We start from the raw sequence: 27,568 nt of genomic DNA, 5'->3' as shown, positions 1-27,568 counted from the left end.
ATATAGAGGGCACTATTTTTTTTACAAAATTAGAGGCATGACTTAAACTGGATGATCTATAACTTGGCTTAATCACAGGGATTTAAGATCTACCAAAAAATACCAAGTAGATAGTTGATGTGGGTAGAATTTGATAAGTAACATTGAAATTTTAACAGGAATTTTCTGTTGATAATGTGGTTATAACAGAGTTGCAAAACCAGCAACAAAATGCTCAGTACAGTTAGCTGTACTTCGTGAAAATCTGGAAGAGGATGGGTTCCATCCATGGGTTCCACATCCACAGACTGAACCAATGGAGAACGGAAAATATTCAGAAAAAAAACCCTGCAACTGTATTGAACATATACAAACTTTATAAAAAATTGTCATTATTCCCTAAACAATACAGTATAACAACTATTTACATAGCATTTGCATTGTATTAGGTATTATAAATAATCTAGAGATTATTTTAAGTATGCAGGAGGATATGTGCATAGGTTACATGTAAATACTAAGCCATTTCATTATCAGGAATTTGAGTGTAGCATATCCAGGTATCTGCAGAGGTCCTTGAAATCAATCCCCCATGGACACTAAGGAACAACTGTACTATTTTTTCTGACACAGAGTCTTGCTTTGTCGTCCAGGCTGGAGTACAGTACCACAATCTTGCTCACCACAACCTCTGCCTCCCGGGTTCAAATGATTCTCATGCCTCAGCCTCCCAAGTAGCTCCGATTACAGGCATGTGCTACCATGCCTGACTAATTATTTTGTATTTTTATTAGAGACAGGGTTTTGCTGTGTTGGCCAGGCTGGTCTTGAACTCCTGGTAATCCACCCACCTCAGCCTCCCAAAGTGCTGACATTACAGGCATGAGCCACTGCACCCAGCGAGAACTGTACCTTAAAGCATTTTTAAGCCTATTTCAAGCTGGGAATTTAGTTTGAAAAACCATTATACTTCCTGTTAAGAAAACATCAGCTTCAGTTTTTGACCTCTTTAAACTATTGTTTTGATGTTATAAGTTGTTCTGTTGTGAAACTGTAATATAATACCTTAATATGGTTAGATCTTTTCAACACTGTATATAAAAATATGCTGAAGGAACATAATGTGGTCTATACACTAACTGGCAATAGGATACAGGTAAAGAAATTACTCAAGGAAACGGAAGATAGCATTTTCTAGTTAAAAGATAAACATGTTCCTGGAAACTGTCAAGGCCAAACTATCTTTTCTTCTAGTACTCATTTGATGTTACAATTTTAAGAATTTTTTTCTAAGGAAAAGAACTACAAGAGTGAAACAAAAATGAAAATCCCAGGTTTTCTAGTCACTTTACCTAAATTATCAAGAATCTTTGTTTTTACTGTTTACTAAAATAAAATACTACATTTGTCACACTTTTTTCATACTACTACTTTCCAAGTTCCAAAAGTAACATTTTTAGAACTGTTTTTGGTTTCATTCCTAAAAAAGGATACCTATCTAGCTCAAGAGAGATCCACAATATGTACTAGCTAAGCAAACAGGGAAATAATGTAATTTTGTAAAGAACTCTTCATGTGGCACAGACTCAGGTGTCAAAAGGACATCCATACCTCTCTAAATATTTACTAAGACTGATTTTAGAACTGCTATAGTAACTTTTTTTTTTTACATGCCAAAACAACGAATTGGGAGTGGTAGGGAAAATATGTGTATTTGATGATCACTTATTACAGGGACGGTATCCCATTTTCCATCCTATGCTAATTCCAGCCTGTGCTATCCTATCCTAATTTTGGTGATGGCCTGGGACACTTCAAAAGCAGGACTGGCTGCAGAATGTGGGTTCCGCAGGAAAAAGTACAGTGATCCACGAGTATTGGCTGCCATGGCAGGAGAAGGGGAGTGGAGTCTGCAGGTGAAGCCTCTGCTAGCCCTTGGTATGCACTAGCTCAACCCCTGTGACCACGCCACAAGGTAGAAATTAGTATCCCTATTTTATAGGCAAAGAAACAAAAGAACAAGAAACGTAAAGTAACACAGCCAAACCTACATAGTTAAGTATGCATCCAAGCAAAGATCTTAACCAGGTCTTTCTGACCCATGTCATTACCACCTCATCAAGGTGAATCACTATATCAGCTCTGGTCTAAATTGTTCCATGGATTCCATTCTCATTTAGTTTTCCTTAAACCTCTCATGAGGTTAATATCCACTCTCAAAACTGGAATAAAGAAGCCAAAGAGTTATTACGTGTGACTTCAAATTTATTATTTTTAATTTATTTTATTTTTAATTAGCTAGTACATATTTATCATTATTATTTAATTGACTTATTAATTACCAATAATTTACTTAGTAAATATTTATTATTTATTTATTTTTTAAGTTTTACTTCTTGAGACAGAGTCTTACTCTGTCTCCTCCGGCTGGAGTGCAGTGATGTGATCTTAGCTCACTGCTTCCTCTGCTTTCCAGATTCAAGCGATTCTCATGCATCAACATTCTGAGTAGCTGGGATTATAGGCATTTGCCACCTTGCCCAGCTGATATTTGTATTTTTAGTAGAGATGGGGTTTCACCATGTTGGTCAGGCTGGTCTAGCGATGGGGTTTCACCATGTTGGCCAAGCTGGTCAACCTCAGGTGATCCCCCCACCTCAGCCTCCAAAAGTGCTGGAATTACAGGCATGAGCCACCGTGCCCAGCCAAACATTACATTTAAATGGATAATCATCTAATTTTTAAATTATTATTCCAATTACTTCACATAAATTTGTATTGATAATATGAAATTTACGTTCCAATGTGAATTATTTCATAACTATGAATCTTTTGAAGTGTGTATTTGGCATCATAAATATTTTAAGTGTACACCAAAAAAAATTGTAAATTTATCTGAAGACTTCACTATAACTTAAAAAAAAAGTTTATAATTAAGATTTGAGACCAGTTACCCAATCCTTACTTTGAGGGTCTATCTTAAATACAACATAAATTTAAAATATAAAAATACTTTCCTTCCCAATTTTTGGTGTAAAACATTTAAATTATACATCAAAGACAAAGTTAGAAGTACTTTCACATTTCAAACTGCTATTCCCACTTAACATCCCCAAAAATTAGACATTCATTTTTCAGAGTGACATTAAAATGTGGCTGTCTGTTAATAATATAACTATAATTCAAAACCACAGATCCTATAGGCTGTCACAGTGAGAGGCATTAACATGATCTAAAAAGCAAATCTTCTTGCCTGGAGCAGGTTGAGTATCCCTTATCTGAAATGCTTAGGACCAGAAATGTTTCAATGTTTCCATTTTTTCTTTTAGATTTTGGAATATTTGCTATATATTCTTAATAGTTTAGCATCTCTAATCCAAAAATCCAAAATCCAAAATGCTACAATGAGCATTTTCTTAGAGCACCATGTCAGCACTCAAAAAATCTTGGATTTTAGGGCATTTTAGATTTTGGGTTTTTAGGTTAAGGGTACTTACAATTATTAATATTGATATATAACACCAGAGTGCAGAAAATAAGATTGAAGAAAGAAAAGGGCAACAGAACGAGACCCTGCCTGCCTCTAAATAAATCCAGAAATAGATACATACAACCTTTATATATTTTCAGATAATGACAAGAAGGTAAAATAGGATACATGAGAGAATGCAATCTGACTTTAAATAGAGCAATAGTTATATTGTGCCATTCTGAAATCAGAATGGCACTAATTTGAGAGTGAGATATTTACACTAAATCTTCAATGTAGCTGTTATTTCTAATAGGAAAATATAGGAGATACCTAAATTTTCACCTATAGTAAAGAAAAAAAAAGGATATAACCATATAATGACATTAAAAATGCTAACAAGGGGTTTTATTTATTTATTTATTTATTTATTTTTGAGACAGTCTCACTCTGACGCCCAGGCTAGAGTGCAGTGGCACAATCTTGGCTCACTGCAACCTCCGCCTCCCAGGTTCAAGTGATTCTCCTTCCTTATCCTCTTGAATAGCTGGGACTACAGTCGCGTGCCACCATGGCTGGCTAATTTTTTCTATGTTTAGTAGAGACAAGGTTTCACTGTGTTAGCCAGGATAGTCTCGATCTCCTGACCTTGTGATCTGCCCGACTCGGCCTCCCAAAGTGCTGGGATTAAAGGCGTGAGCCACTGCGCCCGAAAACAAGGGGTTTTTAATCCAGTGTAAAATGCTTATGACATAAGTTTAAAAATACAACTCACAAATGGGTAGACAGTATCTATTTTCATAGCCCCCTTTTCTAAGCAGAGGAAAACTGACTTGAGGGAATTATGCTAAAATAAAACTGTGATTGTTATTGGGGCACAGTATGATGGGTGATTTTTATTTTTATTTTTTTGTATCTTTATATCTGACTGTCCTACAATGAGCATTTATAACATTTTTCTAATCACCATGCCCATGTCATTTTCTAAAGATGACCTCTGTTTACAATATGGAATATATCCTTTCTGACCCTTTTAATTCACTTATGAACAAAACAGACATTTTCTATAAATGTGATCATTCTGTGCACACTTGTCTTACAACAATCGTATATGACTTTCATAATCAGAAAAAGATAAAATTTATTCATGAAATTCAACTATTTGCTGTTCAAGGAGATGAAGTAGATTGGTGATTCGCTGAGTCATCTGCTTCTTTCCTCACTCAGAATGCCTCTGGTGTTTCTACTTCTCCCTATACATTTTGGAAGAATTCCAAAAGTACATCAGAGAAATGGCCCTAGTAAGCTGAGCCTGCTGCCAGAGTGACCACAGTGAGGCGAATTTAAACATGCTCCATTCCATTCAATGGGCTGGTGGTCACATATTTTAACCGTGAAAGGAGCAAGAATTCACTCAACTTTTAGCTCCAAATTTCTCCTTGGTTTTCTCACTGCTACCCTGCAAGCAGTGCATGGAGAACCAAAGGAGGATGGCTACACTAAAAAGAACCTTTTAGAATCTATGTGGTTCATCACCCTCTTCACTTCACAAACGAGACTCGAAGACAAGAAATGTCAGGTGACTTGCCCATGGACACACTGGTCAGGGTGCAAAGCCAAATTCAGAACTGGGGCCCATCCAGAGGAAACGACACTGCTGCTGCCTTCTACAGCTCCCCTCCCCAACTCACAGGAGCTGGTGTGCCTTGCCTACCGCTGACTTTAGGGAAACTGCTGCCAGATCCTGCCTCCACCATTCCTGCTGTTCCCTGCTTCTGACTCCTAGGGAAACTAGATTTTAGAGCTAGAGAGGCAATAAAGAGCACCATAGCAGTTGCTGCACCTCATCAGTACAGGCATGCAGCCAGCCCTTCCTGACCCCAGCCCCTGCATAAAGGGTGGGAGGGGAAGAAGGGCAAGGTGATTACGTACCTGTAGTAGGTACAATCACAGAAGAAAAGCAAGAGATTAGGAGGAGCAAGGATTTTCCACAACACTGCTTCTCTCTCTCTACGATAAATATTTTCATGTGTTGCATATTCCCTTTGAAAATCTTTTCAGTGAGTTACTCTAATATAATGTTTGATGCCAATGCGTCCTATGCTAATTATAAGCAAATCTGGTAGCGTTTTCATAACAAAGCAAGAGAGAAAAGGTGGGGATGGGAGACAACCCATAATTCATTAACGTATCATGGGGCCAGGCATTTATATTCAATTTACTTGAAAAATATTGCTCTCAAACTATGCTGCAAAATGAACATCCCTGGCAAAGTGATGAATTCTCTTTCCTTTTACAAGTTTATTACAATGCAAATTCTTCTTCAAGCACAGTTATGCTTCAGTGGTTGATTCCCAAGTTCAGGATCATTAATCTTACTATCAATAGCAATTTATTAAAGGCCAGTCACAGTTCTAGGGGCTGTAGGAGACACAGCAATGTAACAACATTGATCCTGTATTCGTGGAAATTTTAAGTTTCCTCCTGCGACCGGGAATTATGGCTTCCTTCTCACAGCTAAACTTCTAAAGCACACACACACAAAGAATGAGATTAGTCATTTAGAGAATAACCTAAAATTCCAGAGTCTTAGGGGATGATTGAGGGGTTTGGGAACATCCAAAACTCCAATCAAGGGGACCTAGGCTAAAAATAAAAAACAGAGGACTAAAACATACTCATGACTTAGGAAGTAAATACCTAAACGAATACACTGTATCTGATTGTATCAAATACTGTGCAAATGGTAACAGATTGGTCAGCCTTGGCCACAGAACCAGTAGCTAGAACATGCATAGAACATCCAGGAAGATCAGAGATGCTTGGTCTGATTAAGACTAACACTATGTTAGGACAGAAGACATCTACCAGAACTCACCATGGTTTGGATCAAACACCACTAGACACTACTCTCATATGTTCATTCACTATATAACCTTCAGATTACTAATTCTTTTTCTGGTTTTGAAAAGCAGTGCCCTAGGTTGTTACATGCTCACTGGAATGGTTTGCCCCCACCTTATCTCCATCTTGTGGAGTCTGCTCAGTATGAGTCCAATCAACCCTAAATCACGGGTGCCCCCCAGGAAGTCATTTGGAAGACAGCATTCAGCCACCTCCAGGGGCATCTTTCTCCTTTCACAACGCAGAAACTGACTCCATCTCTGTAAAGCACACTTGTCTAAACATTAATTTGAGAAAGATGGAAATACTTTTAAATTTACCAATCATATTTATTCTTAACAATAGATGTAGTCTTTTCTGTTGAAATGAGAAGCTTCTTAGATGATTTGTACCAAATTATCTATTCCTATGTTTCTCTAGTATGGATAGAGCATACCAAGCACTTTTAGCAAATGTCTTCATCAACAGAGATTTTTCTCCTAGAAGCTAATGAGAGAATTCTGTATCACCAGGAGCTTCATCCCTGACTAGGCATGCCCTATCTATAGTGAATAATTTATGAAAGCTATCTTTAGATATACACTTTGGATCTTTATTTAGGCAACAAATAAATCAAGGTGTGATCATATGAGGGGCTTAGAGCCAGTTTTAGGTCGCTCTAAAATGACGAAAGCATGATATAAAGTCTGTGGCCTCCTGTGAGCTTTTCCCAGTCACTCTTCTGTATCCCAAGGTCACTCTCGATGCCCTACTTTCAGCGTCCCAGGCTCACACTGCACACGGGGCTGGCGGTGGCTTGTTGGAAGGTACATTGGAAAGTCTCCAATTCCCTGTCTTGGCAGATGAGCAAAGTTAAAAGTACTGTGCATCTTTCTGAGGAAATATTTTATAAAGTAAATGACTATTGTTAGCTGCTACACAATTCTACCATAAAATTAGATTATGTCTTCCTTTTAGTAATTGCCCATCTAAAGTTCTACTTAGATTTTCATTGGAAAACAGCTCCTTCCATCTTTCTTCCATAACTGAAGGTATCGGACAATTCATTCTTTTTTTTAACTTTAAATAAATTTGTATTACATAAAGGCTGTCCCATAATTGGGTATTCCTCTACTTTGTATATAATTATTTTTACTCTCCACAGAAAAGCCTCTCCTTAACTTCTCATCTTCTGTTAGCAAGCACTAAAATTCTGATTTTAACAGCACAGTAGTAGAAATGCCTCAGTGATTTAAGCTGAAAGCAGTACATTGGTACGTGGCTCTTTCACCCAATTATCAGGAATGTACAAATTTCTTTTTATTCAAAAATATAAAACAAATTATTAGTAGGCATGGACAATGACAGTAAACTGCTATTTATTGTCAGTTGAAACCAGTAACTGATAGTTACAGTAATTTTTTTTAAAACATCACCCAGGCTTTTCTTCATTTTCTACAAATGACTTCTCTGTAGTTAATGGTGAGAAATACTGCCTTGATCTCTCCATCACAGTTCATTAATAAAAGTAAAGTCCTATTCTAGGAATCAGAAATGCCAACTCCCATTCCACCCACTGCACCCATTCCAGGGTCCTTCTCTTCTTTAGGAATTTCTGTGACTACAACTTCTGCTGTAATTAACAGAGAAGCCACCCAGCAACGTCTAATAAAGCAGTTCTCACATCCTTCATTGGGTCAGTGATTCCTTTCCACCATATTCACAAAATCCCCAACCACAGCTCCATAACCAACTTCTGAGGAACACCGCGTAATTGTCTCAAGTACCACAGATCCTTCAACACCTTCATTCTCAGCAGCGGTCATTGTCAGAATGTTGAGTATTCTTTTAATAATTTCTATACCAATTTTTAATTTTCATTAGTTGGAGTTAATGAGTCCAAGGCTGGAATGCACTGAAGCAAGGCACAACCCCGTCCCAGAATGATGTCTTCTTCGAAGCAGCTCTTACAGCATTAAGAGTAACTCTGTCTTTCTTTTCATTCATTGTGACATCACTTGTCACATCAACTTTCAGCACAGCTAGCTACTCCATTTGAAAGTTTTGCCATTCTTTCAGTTTTTCCTTTTCATATTCACTAGCTGTGATATCTAACTGCTCAATGATTTCTTGAATACAGTTTTCAGTTCAAGACTTGTCACCATTTCCTTTGAAGAGCGTAACATTGCTTTTGGTCACAATGACCTCTCCAATTTTTCCTGTGTTATGAAGCTGAACATCTTCAGGATTTAGGGTCAACTCCACTTCTCCAAACACTGCACCACCAGCAGCAATAGCCATATCTTTAAGCTGGTTCTTTCTACTGTCAACAAATCTGGAGCTTTCACAGCTACAACCTGAAGACCAACTTTGAGCCTATTCAAAATGAAGGTTCATAGACCTTCTCCATCAACACCTTCAGCAATTATAGCCAAAGACTTATAGTGAGTACTGGCAATTTCAAGAGCAGGTACAATAGACAGGGCACTAGACATTTCTGTTTCACTCAACAGAATATAGGCATCCTTGAATTCATGTTTCTGATCTTTTGATATATTAATAAGTTAATTTAATACATTGAAAATTTAGCCTAATTATTTGATGTATTAATAAGGTATGCAAAAATTAGATATGGTGATTCTAATTCACCATTTAATGTTTTTCCATCCTTTTACTGTGATGACAGCCTTTCTTCCAACCTTTCTCATTGCTTCAGAAATGATGTTGCTGATTTCTTTATCTCTATTTGCGGAAATTATAGCAACCTGAATAATTTCTTCAGGTGTTGTCACAGGTTTAGACTGCTTCTTAAGTTCAGCAATTAGAGCATCAACAGCTAACATCACGTTTCCTGATTTTCACTGGATTAGCACCTCTGCCAACCTTCTTGAAGCCTTTCTTGACCATAGAGCATGCCAGTACAGGAGCAGTGGTGGTGCCATCCCCCGCCTCTTCATTTGTGTTATTGGCAACATCTTGAACAAGCTTAGCTCCAATATTTTTATATTTATCCTCTAAGTCAATTGACTTTGCGACAGTCACATCATCGTTTGTTACTCTGGGACGTACCCAGCTCCATTCAATAATCACAGTTCTTTCCTTTGGTGCCACTGTAGCAGCTACGGCATTGGCTAAAAGGTTAACACCTTGAAGCATTAAGGCTCAGGCACCTGCACCAAATTTTACATCTTTGGCATAGGCCCACATGAGATGAGGAGCCAGTATTCTGACACTGGTCTCATCTGCGTTAAGACTGTGGGTAATCCAAGTATTTCTGCGGGGCAGGGGCAGAGCTTGTGCAGTCAGGCAGGTCAGCGGCCAGTGAGGGACAGAGTGCAAGACGCACAAGGTGATGAGCCCGTGTCCCCTCCCTCCGCCTCTCCCCCAGACTGGCGGCACCTGTATGCTGGCAGCTCCCACCACATTCTTTAGATCTTAGTCTACTAAAGTGACAAAATTATCCAAGCTAGTAATCAATAATGGGCATTCAAACAGCTCGTCTTCATTAAAATTAGGTAGCCTTACTTTCTTACAGAGATAAGAAGCAGCTCTCAGTTGCTTTGGTGATGAAATTCTCAGAGTGCTATGAGTAATAAATGTAGCAATATCTGTGGGTGCCTGAGGTGGGCCAGGCATAACCCTCAATCCTTTTGCTCAAAAGAAACAGAAGACAGCTGAATAAAATAATGGCCAGTTCCTTTTGCTCAAATAAAAAGGAAGAGAGTTGAATAAAATAAGCTAGAGGTAGAATAATTTTAAGGGGGTTAGCTCCAGATGTAGCAAACACTAGGATATTAAAGAAATACACACAAAATATATAATAAAATATTACAGATCATCCCATCTCTTGCTAGGCCCTAAAAGTTGATGAAGCATATGGCAAAGGAAAAAATACAAGGGAAATATGAATTTCTTTTCTCATTTTAATAAAATACTTCCTATTTACCTGGAAGATTTTGTTGACATTAAGGTAATATTAATCTACATCCTGGAATAGGGAATAATCATTCTTTCACACCAAACATTCAAAACTGAAGTAGAAAGCAAGGAAAGAAAACAAGGAATAAAAATGAATCATAAACTTTGTAAAAGTTGATCCATACCTTGAATTTCAAAGACAACATCGGCAAGCATCGGCTTATTAAGGAAAAACTTGAGGGAAGTGTTATAAAACCACAGAGGTTTTCTGGCTTGATAGGTTTTGCAATTCCTTAGGCAATTAATCTATAAGGGAAAACACAAATACAGGAGAAAGGTTGTTTAATATGCTTTGATAACACATAGGCAAGGCTGAGAATTTGGAAAATTGTGCTAAATCTCTAAAGAAATATGATTCCCCAATCTGTGGCATCTCTGATCATAGGATTCAAGGGAACTTACCTTCAAGAAGTGTATGGGCTCAAAAAAATGAAAATAAAAAAGGACTTTATGGGCTGCCTGTCAGTGAACAACACTGCTCTCTTCGGCATTCGCAGCAGTAAATGTATTGCCTAAGTGAAAACTCAACTCCATGGCTGAGAAGCTGCAAGGTTCTGAAACCTTGTGAGTCTCTGTTGGGAAACAGACAAGAGTAGTCCAGCCCCATACAAATGCCTACTAAAATATGTTTACACATATAACCTAATGTGTTCATTAAGAAAGTACTTGATTTGTAATTAAGAAAAATAGATTTTTCAGCCCACAGTGGCTCATGCCTGTAATCCCAGCACTTTGGAGGCCAAGGTACGCAGATCACTTGAAGTCTGGAGTTTGAGACCAGCTTGGCCAACATAGTGAAATCCCATTTCTACTGAAAATACAAAAATTAGCCAGGCGTGGTGGCATGCACCTGTAATCCCAGCTGCTTCGGAGACTGAGGCAGTAGAATCGCTTGAACCCGGGAGGCGGAGGCTGTAGTGAGCTGAGATTGTGCCACTGCACACCAGCCTGGTGACAGAGTGAGACTCTGTCTCCGAAAAAAAATTCATTTTCCCCTTATCACACCATATTCTTTTTCTACTTACTAGCTTAACGCTTTCTCTTAAAGGAGTGGACATTTAAATAATAACTGAGAGTGATGAATTGGTTTGCCTCCAACTTTTTTGAGATGGCGTCTCGCTCTGTGGCCCAGGCTGGAGTGCAATGGTGCGATCTTGGCTCACTGCAACCTCTACCTCCCAGGCTCAAACGATTCTCCTGCCTCAACCTCTCAAGAAGCTGGGACTACAGGTGTACACTACCATGCCTGGTTAATTTTTTGTAGAGACAGGGTTTTGCCATGTCTCCCAGGCTGGTCTCAAACTCCTGACCTCAGGCAACTGCCCATCTCGGCCTCCCAAAATGCTAGGATTACAGGTTTCGTTCACCTCCTTACCCGGCTGGTTCACCTCCATCTTAATCTCCAATCTTATAGTCCTAATTGTCCTTCCTACTCACAGCAGAGTCCACCGGAACCTATAAAGAGTTTCCTGGGTTTCTGATCTGGCGTTCTAGAGACCTTCTCCCTTGACACCTTGTCTGTCTTGTTGCGCCTGGCTGGAGCTGGCGGGTCCAAGAGCAGCCACTCTGTCTGACTCAGGCTTCAGTGCTCTATTCTTTCTGTGGTCTTCAGGCATCCCCTTTGTGCCAACCCTGGAAGTCAAGGGCCAGCCTCCCTTTCCATAACCCCCACCCATTTCTTTTCTTTTTCTTCCTTTTCTTTTTTTTTAAGTTTACTCTCTGTATTTACAGTGGATAAACAAAACAAGCCTGAATTTTCTCAAGTAGTGTTACCCAAATGATGATAAAATAATAAGTCATTTTAAATACTAGGATTCACTAGGACTGCAATCTTGCCTAAAGTCTACATTGTTCCCTAATGTGGAATGATTTAGTTATGATTTTTATTGAAGTATCATATTTTATTCACTTGAAATTCTGAGTCTCTGCCCATTCCCCCACTGAATCTCAGAACCCCAGACCTGGTCAGAACTCTAATCCTCTGCTTGGCTAGCTAGGGAACTCTGAAAGCTTTATCCCTAAGAAATAAACATACAACCTTAGCAGTAATAAGAATGAATGACATCTACTTTTCACTCTAAATTAATCTACTATGGTGGGAAGTTTAAAATCTTTGATGAGGGGGAGAAAATGATACTATTCTTCCTCCTAAGGCAGAAGAAAACAGTCCAGAATGGTATCCATGAGCAAAACAGAGAGGTAAAACAGGATCATACAAATCCTGGTCCTATAAAGTCATTCTCAGATCCTATACACAACATACCATCCTACACATGGAAGAAATTTGGTTATGGGAGTCAAGTGACTGCCACGCGTAAAGGAGAGTAACAGTCAAAAAGCGTCACCAAAATGGAGAGCCCAGAGAGGCTTCAGAAACCATCCAATTTATCCCTCATTTTATAGAAGCCTTAACTTACTCAAAGCCACAGAGATGATTTGTGGCAGAGTCACAACTGTGATCTACATTTCCCTAGTCCAATTCAGGGTTACATCCCCATGCGGTACTCAGTGAATGAGAGAGCACCTAACCCTGGGAAATTGCAGGAAGAAGGGGTGAAAGAACCCTTCTTTCCCCCCATGCAGAGGAGGGAATTCAGTGCAATATCATGGAATCATATCACACAGCCTTCCCTTTTCCCAACAAGAATTCATTTTATTCTCAGTATTCAAAGGAATGTGTTCAGAATCAGACTCAAGAAAAGGTTCAGGGTTAGAAGGAAACGCAACATTTCTGTGCTTGTCAGCCATATACAGGTTATGAATTTTTTATAGATGTGTATTATTTTACAGAATATTTTATAGATGTATATTACACATGAATGTATAAGACAGAACTGGAGAGTGAGAGAATCTATAAACAGATTCCCTTATCAATTTTGTCTTGAATTTGAAAAAGATGGGAGGGCAGAAGTTTGGAGAGGAGACAAATGTACGTGAGATACATTTTCACTGGTCCATGAACAAGTTAATCAAGACAACCAGATTAACTGCTGAAAATGAGAATGTAGGCATATGTGCACATTTTTACAAAGGACTATTTAGTTGAATTAGATCGCAAGAGCTACTGTCCTGCCATAGACTTGTAAAACTGGACAGCTTCTGTATACCTGCTTCAATGTATTACTAAAAAAAAAAACTTACCTCTTAATTCTACGTTACTTTGTTTACAAAAAAAGACTATTTTTCCATAAAGAAAATCAAGAATCTTCGCTAAAAGCTAGTACAGTTTTACATTTGTAAAATATTAACTTTAAAATGTTAATAACAGGTTTTAGAAGGCAGAGAAGTCATCTGTATTAAAAATTAAAGGAATAATCATTTTTCTCATAGTATATACCTATATTACACTAAGCATTGCATATAACTTACCTTATTTATCTACTGCAGTCAATTTGCATATCACAAAATCAGAAAAAAGAATACATTGGCTAAATTGTATAATGTCTTAAAATTTTTTAAATGTTTTTTAAAACCCTACAGACTATACAATCCAAGTAACTAGAGTTCTAATGTGCACCAGTCTATGGCAATATACAGTCTGTTTTTACAAACTTGAATCTAATTTCGAACCTATAATTGATGAGATAATCCTTAACTGTTCACACTGTTGAATCAATTTCTCAGACACTTGAAAAGGGACATGCAAAACTGCCTTCCTCTCAAAAACTACTTGAGACTTAAGTTGTGAGGAGTTCGAAGGTACGCCCTCTAATAACCTTAACTGTACCTGGACAAATTAAACAGCCTTTTATTCTTGCTATAGATGGTGTATTCCCAGAGCTCCAGGGGAATGTTTCAGAACGCAGAATTCATTAATAAGTATTTTAAAGACATGACTCACACGTATTTTAATTTTTGCATAAGTTAAAATCTAAGATAGGGCTGTGTGATGGTTTATGCCTATAATCCCAGCTCCCTGGGAGGCTACAGCAGGCAGATCACTTGAGCCCAGGAGTTTGAGACCAGCCTAGGCAACATGGAAAAGCCCTGTCTCTACAAAAAATATAAAAATTAGCCAGGTGTGGTGGTGCACATCTGTAGTCCTAGCCCCTCAGGAGGCTGAGGTGGGAGGTATCACTTGCGCCCAGGAGGTGGAGGCTGCATTGAGCCAAGATCATGACATTGAGCCAAGATCATACCCACCTGGGCAACACAGTGAGACCCTGTCACACACACTCCTACCCCCCCCAACAAACACAAAATCTAAGATACAAACAACCCATATTTATGTTTTAAATATTTAAATGGCAAAATATACTTAAGAACAACATTGGCCAGGAGCGATGGCTCATGCCTGTAATCCCAGCACTTTGGAAGGCCGAGGCGGACGGATCATGAGGTCAGGAGTTCAAGACCTGACTGGCCAACATGGTGAAACCCTGTCTTTACTAAAAAAATACAAAAATTAGCTGGTCATGGTGGCACATGCCTGTAATCCCAGCTACTTGGGAGGCTGAGGTAGGAGAATTGCTTGAACTGGGACCCCGGAGGTGGAGGTTGCAGTGAGCTGAGATCATGCCACTGCACTCCAACCTGGGCTATAGAGCGAGACTCCATCTCAAAAAAGAAACATTTAGATTTATATAGTATTTGAATCTTCTGAAGACTCAATTTTATATTCATCATAGTATGTGAGTTATAATTCAGAGAGTCAAAGTAAACTAACTTACAGAAAATTAATTTACCTTTCCTGGTGTTTTTAAAATGCATTTAACTTTCTCAATTACATTTGAAACATCCCCAGAATCTTTCAACTTCTTCCTGATATCTTCTTCCAATTCTTCCCACTGAAAAGCACCTGTAAACAAATTAGTACATGCTGAATTTTTCTGTTAAATCAGGAAGAAAAGTAAATCTCTTATTAAATTCAACATTCCCTTTATAGTGCTTTCTTTTAATTTTTCTTTACCGTGTATATATCCTTATAATTATACTAAAACATTTAAACAGCACCCGTATTTCAAAAAAAAAATCAGTTTAACTTCCTCTAAATTATTTCTCAAAATCTGAAGTCTTCCTTTCTGGACTGCTGCTCCCTCTCTGTAATAGGTGGCCGGCTAGTGACAACAGCAATGGTCAGAATATGAGTTACTATGACAAGTGGACCAGCACCCGAATTATTTACTTGCCCTGAGTAAGAAGGTAGATGTGGTCTTTTCCAAGGGTGAATGAAATCTTACTAGTCATGGACAGCAGTGACTATCATCAGGTAGAGGAACATGCAGCAGCAACAGCATGCATTCAGAAGGTCTCATGCATTGTCAGGGTCGGACTGGGATGTTTGAGAGCCAACTCTACCAAACCAGCCTGAGGAAGGGATCTACATCATTTCCTGATGCGCTAAGTGATCACATCATTGGAGCAAAATCACCCTGCCATCCCTTGCCTTTAGCCAGTCCACTTCAAAACCCTCTTCCTAGGCTCATTTAACTTCTCCCACTCTGTCAGCCCCTTTTCCTCTATGTCTTACAAAATTCTTATTCTACGGTCAGCAAAAGCTGACCTTTTCCCCAAGGACTTCTCTCACTTGTCCTACAGCAACCTCCTATCCAACCTCCCTGCTCCCTAAGGCCTTCTTCTCATCAAATCTATCCTATTACTCTAAGCTGGTGAGTTTTCAAAACGACAAGTGTGATCATGATATTCCAAGAGATTACCCTCATCCATCCTATGATTTACAGAAGGTCCTAACTCATAAAAATATAATTCAAGAAGCCTACTTGTGCAGTACAGTTAGGAGACCTAGGAACCAGTTCTATGTCAGCTATTAACTACTAGGTGACAAGTCACTTCACTTCTCTGTTCTATCTGCTCTCAGTTTATTTCTTCCCATGTTTTCCTTCATGTATTCAGCACTTACCAGATGTCTCCACGGATATTGGGGAATGAGGCAGGCACATAAACACTTATTAAACCAATGAGATCAGGTGATTGCAGCCAGTCTGTATTAACTGGAACCAAATCCAATTGGAAGGGGCAGATTGCAATTCCAGAAGCTCTCAGGCTCTTTACAGCTGAGCCCTGCAGCACTGAGCACTTTTGCACACCCTTTCAATGTCTCCCTACCTGGCCTTCCTAATACTTACAGTGTGTCCTGGGAGAGGGAGTCAAATGATATGTAGCATTTGCCATTTTTGTGATGCTACCAACATGACATTACAGAACAAGGAAATGGGAATGATAATCACACTGGACTCTCACAAGCTGGTGCCAGCTCTAGCACACCACTGCTTCTTTCTGCCTTTGCTAGCTCTCTTTATGCCTTCACTGATTGTTGCCTTCCTCCTCAAATTCCCAAAGCTGTGTAGTCTAGAAGAGCACTGTGATTTCTGTTTTTCTCTTTCTGCACGAATGCATTTTAACTTTGTGGCCACATCCTCTTTTCCCAATCTGATAAATTCTTTGGATTGTATCACCAGGAAATTTCATGTGCACACATAAACATTAAAGTCAGTATAACAATATCACAGAGCATAAGAACCCCTTAGAAGCCAACGGATCCCAGTTCAAGAAAAGTACTCTATGCTAGTGATTATCAACCATACCTGTGTAATATATATACCTGGGATCTTTTACAAAATACCCCACCAGAGGAGGTCTCATCTCCAGATCACATAAATTAGAATTTCTGGGGCTGAAGCCTCTGGCATCAGTGTTTTAAAATCCTCCCTGGTGACCCTAGTGTGCATTGTATGCTGCTGCTGGCCACTACTTTCCCGTTAGAAATTTCAGCCATTGAGTTCGAGACCAGCCTGGCCAACATGGGAAAACCCTGTGTCTAAAAAATACAAAAATTAGCTGGGCATAGTGGCATGCTCCTGTAATCCCAGCTACTTGGAAGGCTGAGGCAGGAGAATTGCTTGAACCCAGGAGGTGGAGATTTCCGTGAGCCATGATCATGCCACTGCACTCCAGCCTGAGCGACAGAGTGAGAACCTATCTCAAAAAAAAAGAAGGGAAAGAAATTTCAGCCATTACCCAAACACACAGTTAGTGGTATGCAGGAAAGAGAAGATGTAGGTATTTTTTATTGTCTACACTCATACAGTCTAAAGAAGAACACAAGTACTGTCTCTGTGTTCTTTAACATGCTTATATATGTGAAAGTTACATTAAGTTATTTAAGCAAAAGCATATTAACTAAAAACCATCCATAAAATATCTCCATTCAGAAGATTATCTAAAAGCAAGCAAGTATCAAATAATCTAAATAGTTGGAATTAGTAGCAGGTAAATCCCCACAGGCCACTGAGCTGTCTAAGAACATTCACAGGAAGAACCAATCACTGAAAATGAAAGTAAGACTAATTTTCAAGAGCACACTAATGATTGGGCTATCTTCATAATTAGAAACATTAATCAAGTCATCTTTGACTCTTTGAGGCTTTTAGGTTCTAATAAACCAATACTCCTAAGGCTGGGACTTGCCTTTTATTTTTCCTGTGGTAAAAACATGTAACATCAGATTTACCCTCTTAGCAAACTTTTAAGTGTATAATACAATATCATTAACAATATGCACAATGTCATACAGCAGGTGTCCAGAACTTATTCATCTTGCATAACTTTACTGATTGATTGACTGCAGACAAGGGCAGAATGACATCTTGCATTACTGACTGGGGTTTTCTTTAGTTAACTTTTTAAAGCACTGAATTCACTTAGACTTTAGAGCTCATGGTATACTCATGTATACCAGCCTGTGTTTTTATGCAATACAGAAAACAGCATGCCACGGAAAAATTCTAAGAACTGGAGAATGCTATACAAACTGAAGATGAAAGCTTGCTTCCACATATTTATCTACTCGGATGGCATTTCAATAAGTGATGTGAAACTCCAAGGGTCATCTGTGGCAGGAAGAGCTCAAAGCTAAATTCTTAAGGTTCTTACAAATACTTCACTTCCTAACCATCTGAGATCGTGTGACTCAGGAATGTGTAAGCATAAGACTGTATCAAGTATTAAAAGAATGTTACAATTGTATGCCATGTAAGAATTACTCCCTGAAGACCAGGAAAGGGCTGGCCTCACTTACCACATTACGCCTTGTTCCTTAGGATTCGTCATTAAGTACTCATACATTATGCAGTGTTTGTTATTATTCAATAGACAACTAACATATACAAAACAGACATACCTTGACTGTTGAATCAAAAATTTGAATAGGAATATGTAGGTGGAAAATGTTAACTGGGCTGTTGTTAAACAGGTCCCTCCTAAATAAAGAACCAAATATTCATGGTGACACAATACACACCAAATTTCAAATGCCTAAAGGTTAAAAAAAGCATGTTATTTAAAAAGAATAAAGATATTCTTTGTAATTTGGTTATTTAAAAAAAAATAAGGACAGGAGATAGGCTTATTGTAATTTTCTAGCCCGTGTTTGCTCAGGGCAAATATTCCTGAGCCCATGATGGAGTTCAACCTCTGCATTACCAACCCAACTGATGAGAACACAAACAAACGACTCCTGTGCTCAACGGGTCTCTAGCATAACCCAAGGGCAGACCACAGCACTTCTGTGCGAAAACCACCACACAGCTGTGCCTTAACACGTGTTCCATTCACAGGCTTAAAAATGTTAAAAAAACTACAACAAAAAACAGCCCTGGCCCCTTTATTGAAGTCTCTGAGAAAAATGTAGGTTTAAAATTTTTGTTTGATTTGATTGCAAAATATATTTTTTCAAAAACAGTCACTTATTCGTATACAAACAAATGACTAGAGGATAAAATAAAACAATAAATGTTTAGACGTTTTCTGTCAATAACGGAATCCAGGTAAATTGTTTTTCTCTTAATTTTCTGCATTTTTCAAAATTGTCTTTTCTGTGCAAACACAGCTTTGACATCTTTTTAACATAATGTAAACGACGCTTTTCCTTGAGCCAGAGGTTGTAATCTGTAAACAATTAAAGAATAATAAATAGGTACCTGCAGAACCAGTTATTTTCCCTTTTCCTCAACCAGCATCTGGGTCTCTGCAGCCCCAGGTCAATGGCCTGTGCCCTGGCTCAGACTGGACAGCACCTCGGCTCTGGCCATGACGTACAAGGAGAGATCACAGCCAAAAACAGGACGGGTCAGTGTCAGGTTAAGAAACCAGGACTCTGAACTGGTAGAAAGACCTGTAGCTCAGCAGGTTCTCCACACCATCATGCCTGCTTGCCCTCCAAATCCTACTCCAGGCTTACTCGGTTTCCACCCAACCACTAAGCATCCACTTTTCCTTCCGTCAGGCAGGAGACACAACAGGGCACAGAGAGCCCAGTTCCGAATAGCTCTGCATCGGTCAGCCTTGCAGCTCACTCCATTTTTACTCTGAATCCTAAGCTGATAACTTGGTAGCCTTCCTAGGCCTCTGCACTGAATTCTAGTCCCGAATTTGCTGGATTTGGCTGGTTCCCAGTTCTTCCAAAAGCAGGTACTCCAGCTGCTTCTGGTAGTCCAGAGATCCAGCACCACCTGGGAGACAACTAGAAATGCAGAATTTCAAGCCCCACTCCAGCAACTGAATCAGAATCTCCACGGGAACAAGATCCTCAGATGATCTGTAAACACTTCAAGGTTTGAAAAATACTGGTCTAGATGATGAAGGGCCAGTGGCAGGGCCACCCCACTGTCTGAATGTTGGCCTTCCTGAGGCTGATCGCCAGAGTAATGGGACCTCCTGACTGAATGCCTGTCTTGGCTGCACTGTTCCACTCTCCAAACACCACCAGAGATGAGCTTTCTAAAGCCCAGTCTGATCATGCTTAGAACTCTAGCAGGAACAGCTTCCACAGGCCTTGCCCACCATATCATCCACCAGCCATCACCTTCCACTCTATATCCTGCCATGGGAAACCACCTGTGGTCCCTGGAAAGCAGCAGCTACCTAGGATCACAGTTTTATTAATGCAAATGTCCCCAGTATATTAATCACTTTCACACAGTATCAGAATGAATGCATAAAAAATTTAGAACAGGTCAATGACTCTGGGGAAGGGGTCTGGAGTAAAAGGATAACTTTTTTCTTTTCTTTCCCTTTTTTCCCATCTGCCTGTATTAATTTTGCAATTAAATAAAGCACTCCCCCTAGGAGAAAGCTAGGCAGGACCAGTCACTGGAAACATATATAGCTATTTTACTGCTGCGGTATTAAAAAAGAATATAAGACTTCAGAGCGCTCAGGTGCCTTTGAAAGTCGTCAATAATAATTGTGGGAAATTTGAATAATTCACATAATTTCAACAGAAAAATCAGCATAAAAAGTCAAACACATCCCTCACAGTTCCTTAAACGTATCATTAAAAACATTTATTTCTCTTAACATGTAAACATGTTAGTTTTTCAAAATCTTAAATTCTGAACTGTGACATTCTAAGTTTAAAAGTTAAAATCTATAGTACTAAACGAAGTCTTCAGCTAGTTTGGCTTATTCATATGATGAGCCTACTCTTTAATTCAACTAAAACTTAGAGAACCCAGTGAAGGCAATGTGCTGAGAATGTGTCGTACAGGTGCTTAATTTATGCCTTTTCCAAGCCAATATTCACTAACCTACCACCACGTTCTACTCCAATATGTATTTTTTATCCACACAAATCTGTGTGCTGCAACCGTACTTTTCAAAATCATAACTTAAGTTGTAACTTACAAAATTACATGACCACAACCCACATGAAAAAGGTAATAACTTATTTTTAACATCAATTACTTAGAATAAAGGCTGCCCCCAATTTTCCTACTTGTATAAAATGATACTTGTTTTGCAAACCTTAATAAACTTTTTATCTGTTTCCAATTAGGCTTTATTTGAAGCCTAAAAACAAAGGATAAATGTTTCTCCAGACACACTGCAGAGAAGGCGTGACCTTGGCTAACAGTTCATTTGTACATGATTTTAAGTGGGTAAAGAAAATGAAAGAGAGGAGTTCTCAGGAAACTTATATTTAGATGCTTACATTAAGATTCATTTTACATCTGTTCTTTTCTATTCTCATATGGGACACTTAGATGAAAGACCTTCAATTCATTTGCTAAAATGACTCAGATAGAACTTCTATCTTTAAAATATCGTTGCTACTGATTTTTTAAAAGGGCAAGAAGAAAAACACTTGACAAGCTAAATCTTAAAAAGGGCAAAGTTAAAAAAAAAAAGTACCATCTGTGATAGTCATAGCCAAAGTTGATCAGACCTCAACTAACACTGGATATTGATTTCCAGTTCCTAAACTGAACGCAATTCTCTTTGACTCCCTACAAAATCTAAGAGTCAAACTGAAGAGTGAATAGCTAGGTTTTAAGGTATAGACACTTGATTTCATTTACTCTTGGAATATTTTATTTCTTTAAAACTAAATTGTATAATAAGTTCTCACATCTCATATTTTGGATTGTCTTTAAAGTAACAAAATATTTATTACTAAACATACCTGTTTGGTAGATTATTGTTTTTACAAGTAGATTTAAAACCAAGGAAATACAAAAACATTTGAAAAGATGGTTGACATCACTACTCATTAGGGAAATGCAAATCAATACCAAAATTAGATACCACGTTATACCCATTAAGATGGCTACTATTAAATAAATACCAAGTGTTAGCAAGGATGTGGAGAAATTGGAACCCTTGTGCACTGTTTGTAGACATGTAAAATGGTAGAGCTACTGTGGAAAACAGTATGGCAATTCCATAAAAGTTAAAAATAGAATTACCATGTGATCCAGCAATTCCACTTCTGTGTATATAGGCAAAAAATTAAAAGCAGGGTCTCGAAAGAGATATGTGTACATTATTATTATTCACAACAGTGTATTCACAACATCTAAATTATTCACAACAGCTGAAACAGTGGAAGCAACCCAAGTGTCCATGGATGAATGAATGGATAAACGACATGTGGTCTATAGTTATTATCAACCTTAAAAGGAAGAAAATCCTGATGCATGCTACAACTTGGATGAACCTTTAAGACATTATGCTAGGTAAAACAAGTCAGTCACAAAATGACAAATACTGCATGATGCCACCTATAGGAGGCACTTAGGAGAATTAAAATTACAGAGACAGAAAGTTGAATGGTGGCTGTCAGGGCTGGAAAGAGTTTGGAACGGGGAATCATTGTTTAATGGGTATAGAGTTTCAGTTTTATAAGATGAAAAGAATTATGAACATGGATGGTGGTGATGGTTACACAATATTATGAATGTGTTTAATACCACTGAACTGTGTTCTTAAAAATGGTTAAGATAGTAAAATTTATGTTCTATGTATTTTACCACAATAAAACAAAACTGATAGGAAAAGAATGAGGCAGGTAAATTTGTAAGGAAAACAGAAAGCTTGGACCAATTCCTATATATAAAGCAAACAATATTTCATGTATAACCCTCATCTCAGATGGTAAGAAAAAGATCACTGTAAAACTAACCAGTACTCTTGAGCACCACAGACACATTCCATTTCCAAAGCTTATGAGATTGTAAGTAACCAGAACCACTTGACAAGATACCTGAATAAATGAAGCGAAGAATGTCTGATAAACAAGAACAGAAGAGTGCGTCTTTAACAATGACTCGTAATGGTGGGTTGCCTGAAGATTCCTGGCTAGCACCTGGAAATGCAGTATCTCTGTTTATAGCAAAGAGATCCTGGGTAGTTCGGATGATACTGGAATCCTGAATGTCATTGGGACTCTTCACATTGAAAAGCAGCATGAAAACATGGCTTACAGCGCAGAGAACGATCTTGTGGGCCTCTATAACTTCTTTTAAATCGGGGTTGTAAAATACCACGTCCACACACTGGCAGCAGAACAGCAAGTTATTTAAGTCAGAGTTATAGTGTGATGCTTCAGCCTTTAAGACAGGCATTTTTTCTGTTTCAAAAAATAAAAATAAAAATAATAAACTCCTTTCAGGTTTACAGATCAAATAATTTCATGTTTACTTTAAATACAATCATATAATATTTTAATATATTATTAGGTTAAAACGTAAGAAACATATTTAACCATTTTTTTATGCACAAAAACAGCAATTTTTTATGGCTTAACCTAATTTATAAATATATATAAACTATTCGGGGACTATAGAATTTTATTACACAGATCCACAAATACTATGTTTATTTACATTTTATAGAGCAGATGAAAACATACAAATGATGTATGGAGCAATAAAATAACATTTCTCCTTATTTGTGTGTCCCAAAATAAAACAACCTGCCAAATACTCAACTTTAGTATTTTGTAGTAATCACTCTATTTCTACCTTTGATTTTAAAAATTCAAAGTACTGAGTAAGTTCTGAAGAACCCAACCTCACATCTGAAGTCCTTTTTTTCCTGGGACCAGAAGTAGAGGTAGAGGGCTGAGCTGTTAAAATTCTGCAGCTTCTCAAAGTCAAGGCTCAAAGTCTTGAACTCTATTGTTTGAAAACATTTTACCACTCTCTGGATTCTAGAACTAGTATTTTTTCCTTCTAGTAAAACACTTCAGCAGAAGTGCTGACTCAGCTCCCTAATTTTTAAAAGAGGATATAACCTTCAGCTTACTAGTTTGATCACCAAGAAAGAAACATGAGCCCTCAATCAGCTCAGAATACCTACACTCCAGGCCCTCACCACAGACCCTAACTGCAAAACAGCTGCCATCTCATTTTTATCCAAAAAGGAGCTGAGGAAAGTGATATTTGTGAAGGGTTGCTTGAAGTGTATGCAACCATCTAAATCAGTGGAATTCAAACTTCTTTAGCAATAAAAATCCTTAATTCCAAAGCAAACCCCAGCCCATAAAACAGATAATAACAAAGTCCCTTGGAGGCCAGGCTCTCCCTGCACTGTATCCCAGTCCACCCTCCTCCCTTCCACTGCCTGTGGCCCCGTCACAGAACCCTAAACGCCATGTGCCCCAGAGCCCAGGATCCATCCTTGGAACAAATCAGCCCCAAATATGTACCCAGACTGTATTGTCCTGAACCCCTGGGATATCTTTAGTGTTATACACACAGGTCTCTTAGCAGAAGAGTACAAGAAACAGCCTTGTGAACCCTGAGGCTGCATTTGCTGCAGGGCCTTTTGAAGGCCCGGGCCACTATGTCACTTAGTACCCCCACATGAAGACCCACACAAAAGATTTCTTTTTCTTTTCTTTCCTTTTCTTTTTGTTTGTTTGTTTGTTTTTTTTTTGAGACAGAGTCTCGCTGGAATGCAGGGGTATGATCTTGGCTCACTGCAACCTCTGTCTCCCAGGTTCATGCAATTCTCCTGCTTCAGCCTCCTGAGTAGCTGGGACTACAGGTGTTGTCACCATGCCTGGCTAATTTTTGTATTTTTAGTATAAACGGAGTTTCACTATGTTGGCCAGACTGGTTTCAAACTCCTGACCTCAGGTGATCTGCCCACCTTGGCCTCCCAAAGTGCTGGGATTATAGGCATTAGCCACAGCGCCCATGCCAGTGTATTTCTTTTAGAGCTAAATGACATGTAATGTTTTGCTTTCTCTGAGGATCTGGCATGTTTTGTCTTTTTGATTAATAAGAAGTAAGAACTAACTAACTATCTGTTATTTAGCTAGTCATTTCCCACTCATCTTTAATCCAGAAAGGATTTAAGGCCCAAGGGTTTGCAACCTAATAGACCATATCTCCCCTTTCACTTTGCATACCAGGAAGCTTAGAGCCAACTTTGTATCATTCATGGTCTATAGATTTGTACTTTTTTTAAAGAGATGGGGTCTCTTAACTTCCAAAGCACATTGATCCAATAAAGTGCTACTCCACTATTTCTATCAAAAATCATGCAGAAAATTCTGATAACAGTTGACATAATTTATTTATGTTTGTTTATTTGCCCCAAACTTTGTATTACAAACATTTTCAAACATTCAAAAAAGTTTAAAGAATGATGCAATGAACACACATACACCCTTTACTCATATCCTTCACCTGAATTTTGCAATTATTAACATTCTGTTTCTCCCTTATCTCTAGCGAGACAGAAAGACAGACAGACACACACACACACACAGGGCTGAAATATTTAAAAGTTGCCATTATCACAATGCTTTGGCTCTAAAATACTTTCACCTTCATCTCCTAGGAATAAGAACATTCTTCTATTCATCATAATACCATTATGATACATAAGAAAATTAACAGTAATTAAATGATATAATTTCCAGTCCATATTAAAATTACACCCACGTCCCAAGAACATGTTTTAGATGTTTTTATTAAACCAGTAGCCAATCAAGGTTAAAGTGCATTGCATTTAGTTGTCATTTAGCATAGACTTTAATCTAGAGCAGCTCCCCTCCATGACACACACACTATTTTTAGAGTCCATAGGTTCGATTTTTAAAGCAGTACTTCTCAAAATGTTATTCAAGTACCAATCTGCTTCTGCATCACCTGGGAAGTTCATTAAAGCAGATTCTAGGCCCTATCCCAGGTTGACTGAATCAGAATGTCAGGGATGCTCTGAGCATGCTCAAGTTATGTGTGAGAAAAGATCAGGGATGAATGTCTAGACATTGGCTAATAAATGCACCTGGTTGTTCAAGTTGAGGCGGTCTAATTCCATGAAACGAGTTGCTGATTTTTCTTTTCTTCATTTTTTCACTTGTCTTCTGATTTAAGGCTTGAATCATAAAATACTCCAACTAAAACAGGAATCAAATTTTAATTGAAGATCCAACAAAATTATATATCCAACATGAAAATTTGCATCTGAGGTCACAATTGTCAAACGTTTTAAATGTCAGTACCATTTATATGTATGCATTAGCAAATACATATAAACAATTTTTTTACTTAAAAAAATGAATCTAGTGAAGCAGATTGTGCCTTGTCTGAACATAAGCTATCCACTCAAGAGAATTGTTATTAATCATTCTGCCACAAAGACACATGCACTATTCACAACAGCAAAGACATAGAATCAACTTAAATGTCCATCAACGTAGACTGGATAAAGAAAATGTGGCACATATACACAATGGAACACTATACAGACATAAAAAGAATGAAACGATGTCCTTTGCAACAAAATGGATGGAGCCAGTGGCCATCATCCTAAACAAACTAACAGGAACAAGAAACCAAATACCACATGTTCTCACTTATAAGTGGGAGCTAAACATTGAGTACATATGGACGCAAAAAAGTGACCAGCAGACACCAGGGCCTACTTGAGAGTGTGGTGGGAGGGAGGAGGATAAGGATCAGAAAACTACAAACTACCTACCATGTACGATGCTTACTACCTGGTTGGTGAAATAATCTGAACACCAAACCCCTGTGACATGCAATTTACCTATATGACAAACATGTACCCCTAAACCTAAAAATATAAAAGTTTTTTTTTAAAAAAGAGGAATTGTTTGTTTTCTTTTTTTAATTTAATATTTTTTTTTAATTTTAGAAACGGAGTATTGCTATGTTGCTGAAGCTAGACTCAAACTCCTGGACTCAAGGGATTCTCCCGCCTCAGCCTTCCAAGTAACTGGGATTATAAGTGTCTGCCATCCCACCCAGCTACTTTCTTGAATACTCAAGAAAGCCAAGCACTACAATTGTGTGGCTGCTAATAATTTTCTCCGTGGGCAACCACCACAGATAATACTAGTGAATTCAAAGCAGGAACAGATCTGCCTCTATGTCTACAGATATTTCCATCAGCCAAGAAACTTCACTTTCTTCTCTTAAACAAATTTCTTTGAAATCTGTCTTTTACTTTACAAATTAAAAATCTCACTCAGGTGCATTTACATAGCTTCAGGCCTCTGCCTTAGCTTGCAAGGCCTGGGGCAAAAGGACAAATGGAGGCCCACCCACCATAGAGCTAAATATTTAAACACTGTAAAGCAAAAAAACAAACTGTTATATGAAAGATATTCTATACTCCTGCTTAGACAAATACATCATCATAAAAGCCTGGCAGGCAAGATTTAGATTTAAATTCTCAGATTCTTCAGAGATTCATACAGCAAAGGGAGCACTGGTCTGTTCTCTTCTCACCTCCTGCTCTATCTCATGCCTTGAAGAGCTCTGTGCACACAAGTGGACTTCCAAGCTCGGTCCATTCTCCCCTCTCCCATTCCCAATAAAGAGTCACCCTTTGGCCATGCCACAGGCCTAAGGGTGCATATACGAGCAATGTAGGCCACCATCAGGAGAACAGACCCAACAAAATGGCCTGCACAGGCCCAGGAAACAGACTCAGGACCAATGGCGGGAGAATTCTTGAGTTCTGAGTTTGGAAGCATAG

The 27,568-nt window shown here is 38.4% G+C and overlaps 1 protein-coding gene and 1 pseudogene across 3 annotated transcripts in view; both read right to left on the bottom strand.

Annotated features, from left to right (window-relative positions):
- The window catches only part of RHOBTB3 (Rho related BTB domain containing 3), a 59,712-nt gene that overhangs the window by 15,210 nt on the left and 16,934 nt on the right, over nucleotides 1–27,568 (bottom strand). For all 3 annotated transcript variants that reach the window (XM_012477580.3, XM_012477582.3, XM_064376164.1), the window contains exons 5-8: nucleotides 25,850–25,961; nucleotides 22,812–23,177; nucleotides 14,995–15,107; nucleotides 10,435–10,555 (exon numbers count right to left, since the gene is read on the bottom strand). In XM_012477580.3, the coding sequence (XP_012333003.2) occupies nucleotides 10,435–10,555; nucleotides 14,995–15,107; nucleotides 22,812–23,177; nucleotides 25,850–25,961 (712 nt within the window). The remainder of the gene's footprint in view (nucleotides 1–10,434; nucleotides 10,556–14,994; nucleotides 15,108–22,811; nucleotides 23,178–25,849; nucleotides 25,962–27,568) is intronic.
- LOC105734617 (60 kDa heat shock protein, mitochondrial-like) lies at nucleotides 7,694–9,967 on the bottom strand (annotated as a pseudogene).

Source organism: Aotus nancymaae, unplaced genomic scaffold (assembly GCF_030222135.1).
Source record: "Aotus nancymaae isolate 86718 unplaced genomic scaffold, 86718_ANA_hifiasm-v0.15.2.pri h1tg000014l, whole genome shotgun sequence".
NCBI lineage: Eukaryota > Metazoa > Chordata > Mammalia > Primates > Aotidae > Aotus > Aotus nancymaae.
Note: the sequence above shows the minus strand (reverse complement) of the source record. Positions and strands in the feature narration are given on the sequence as shown.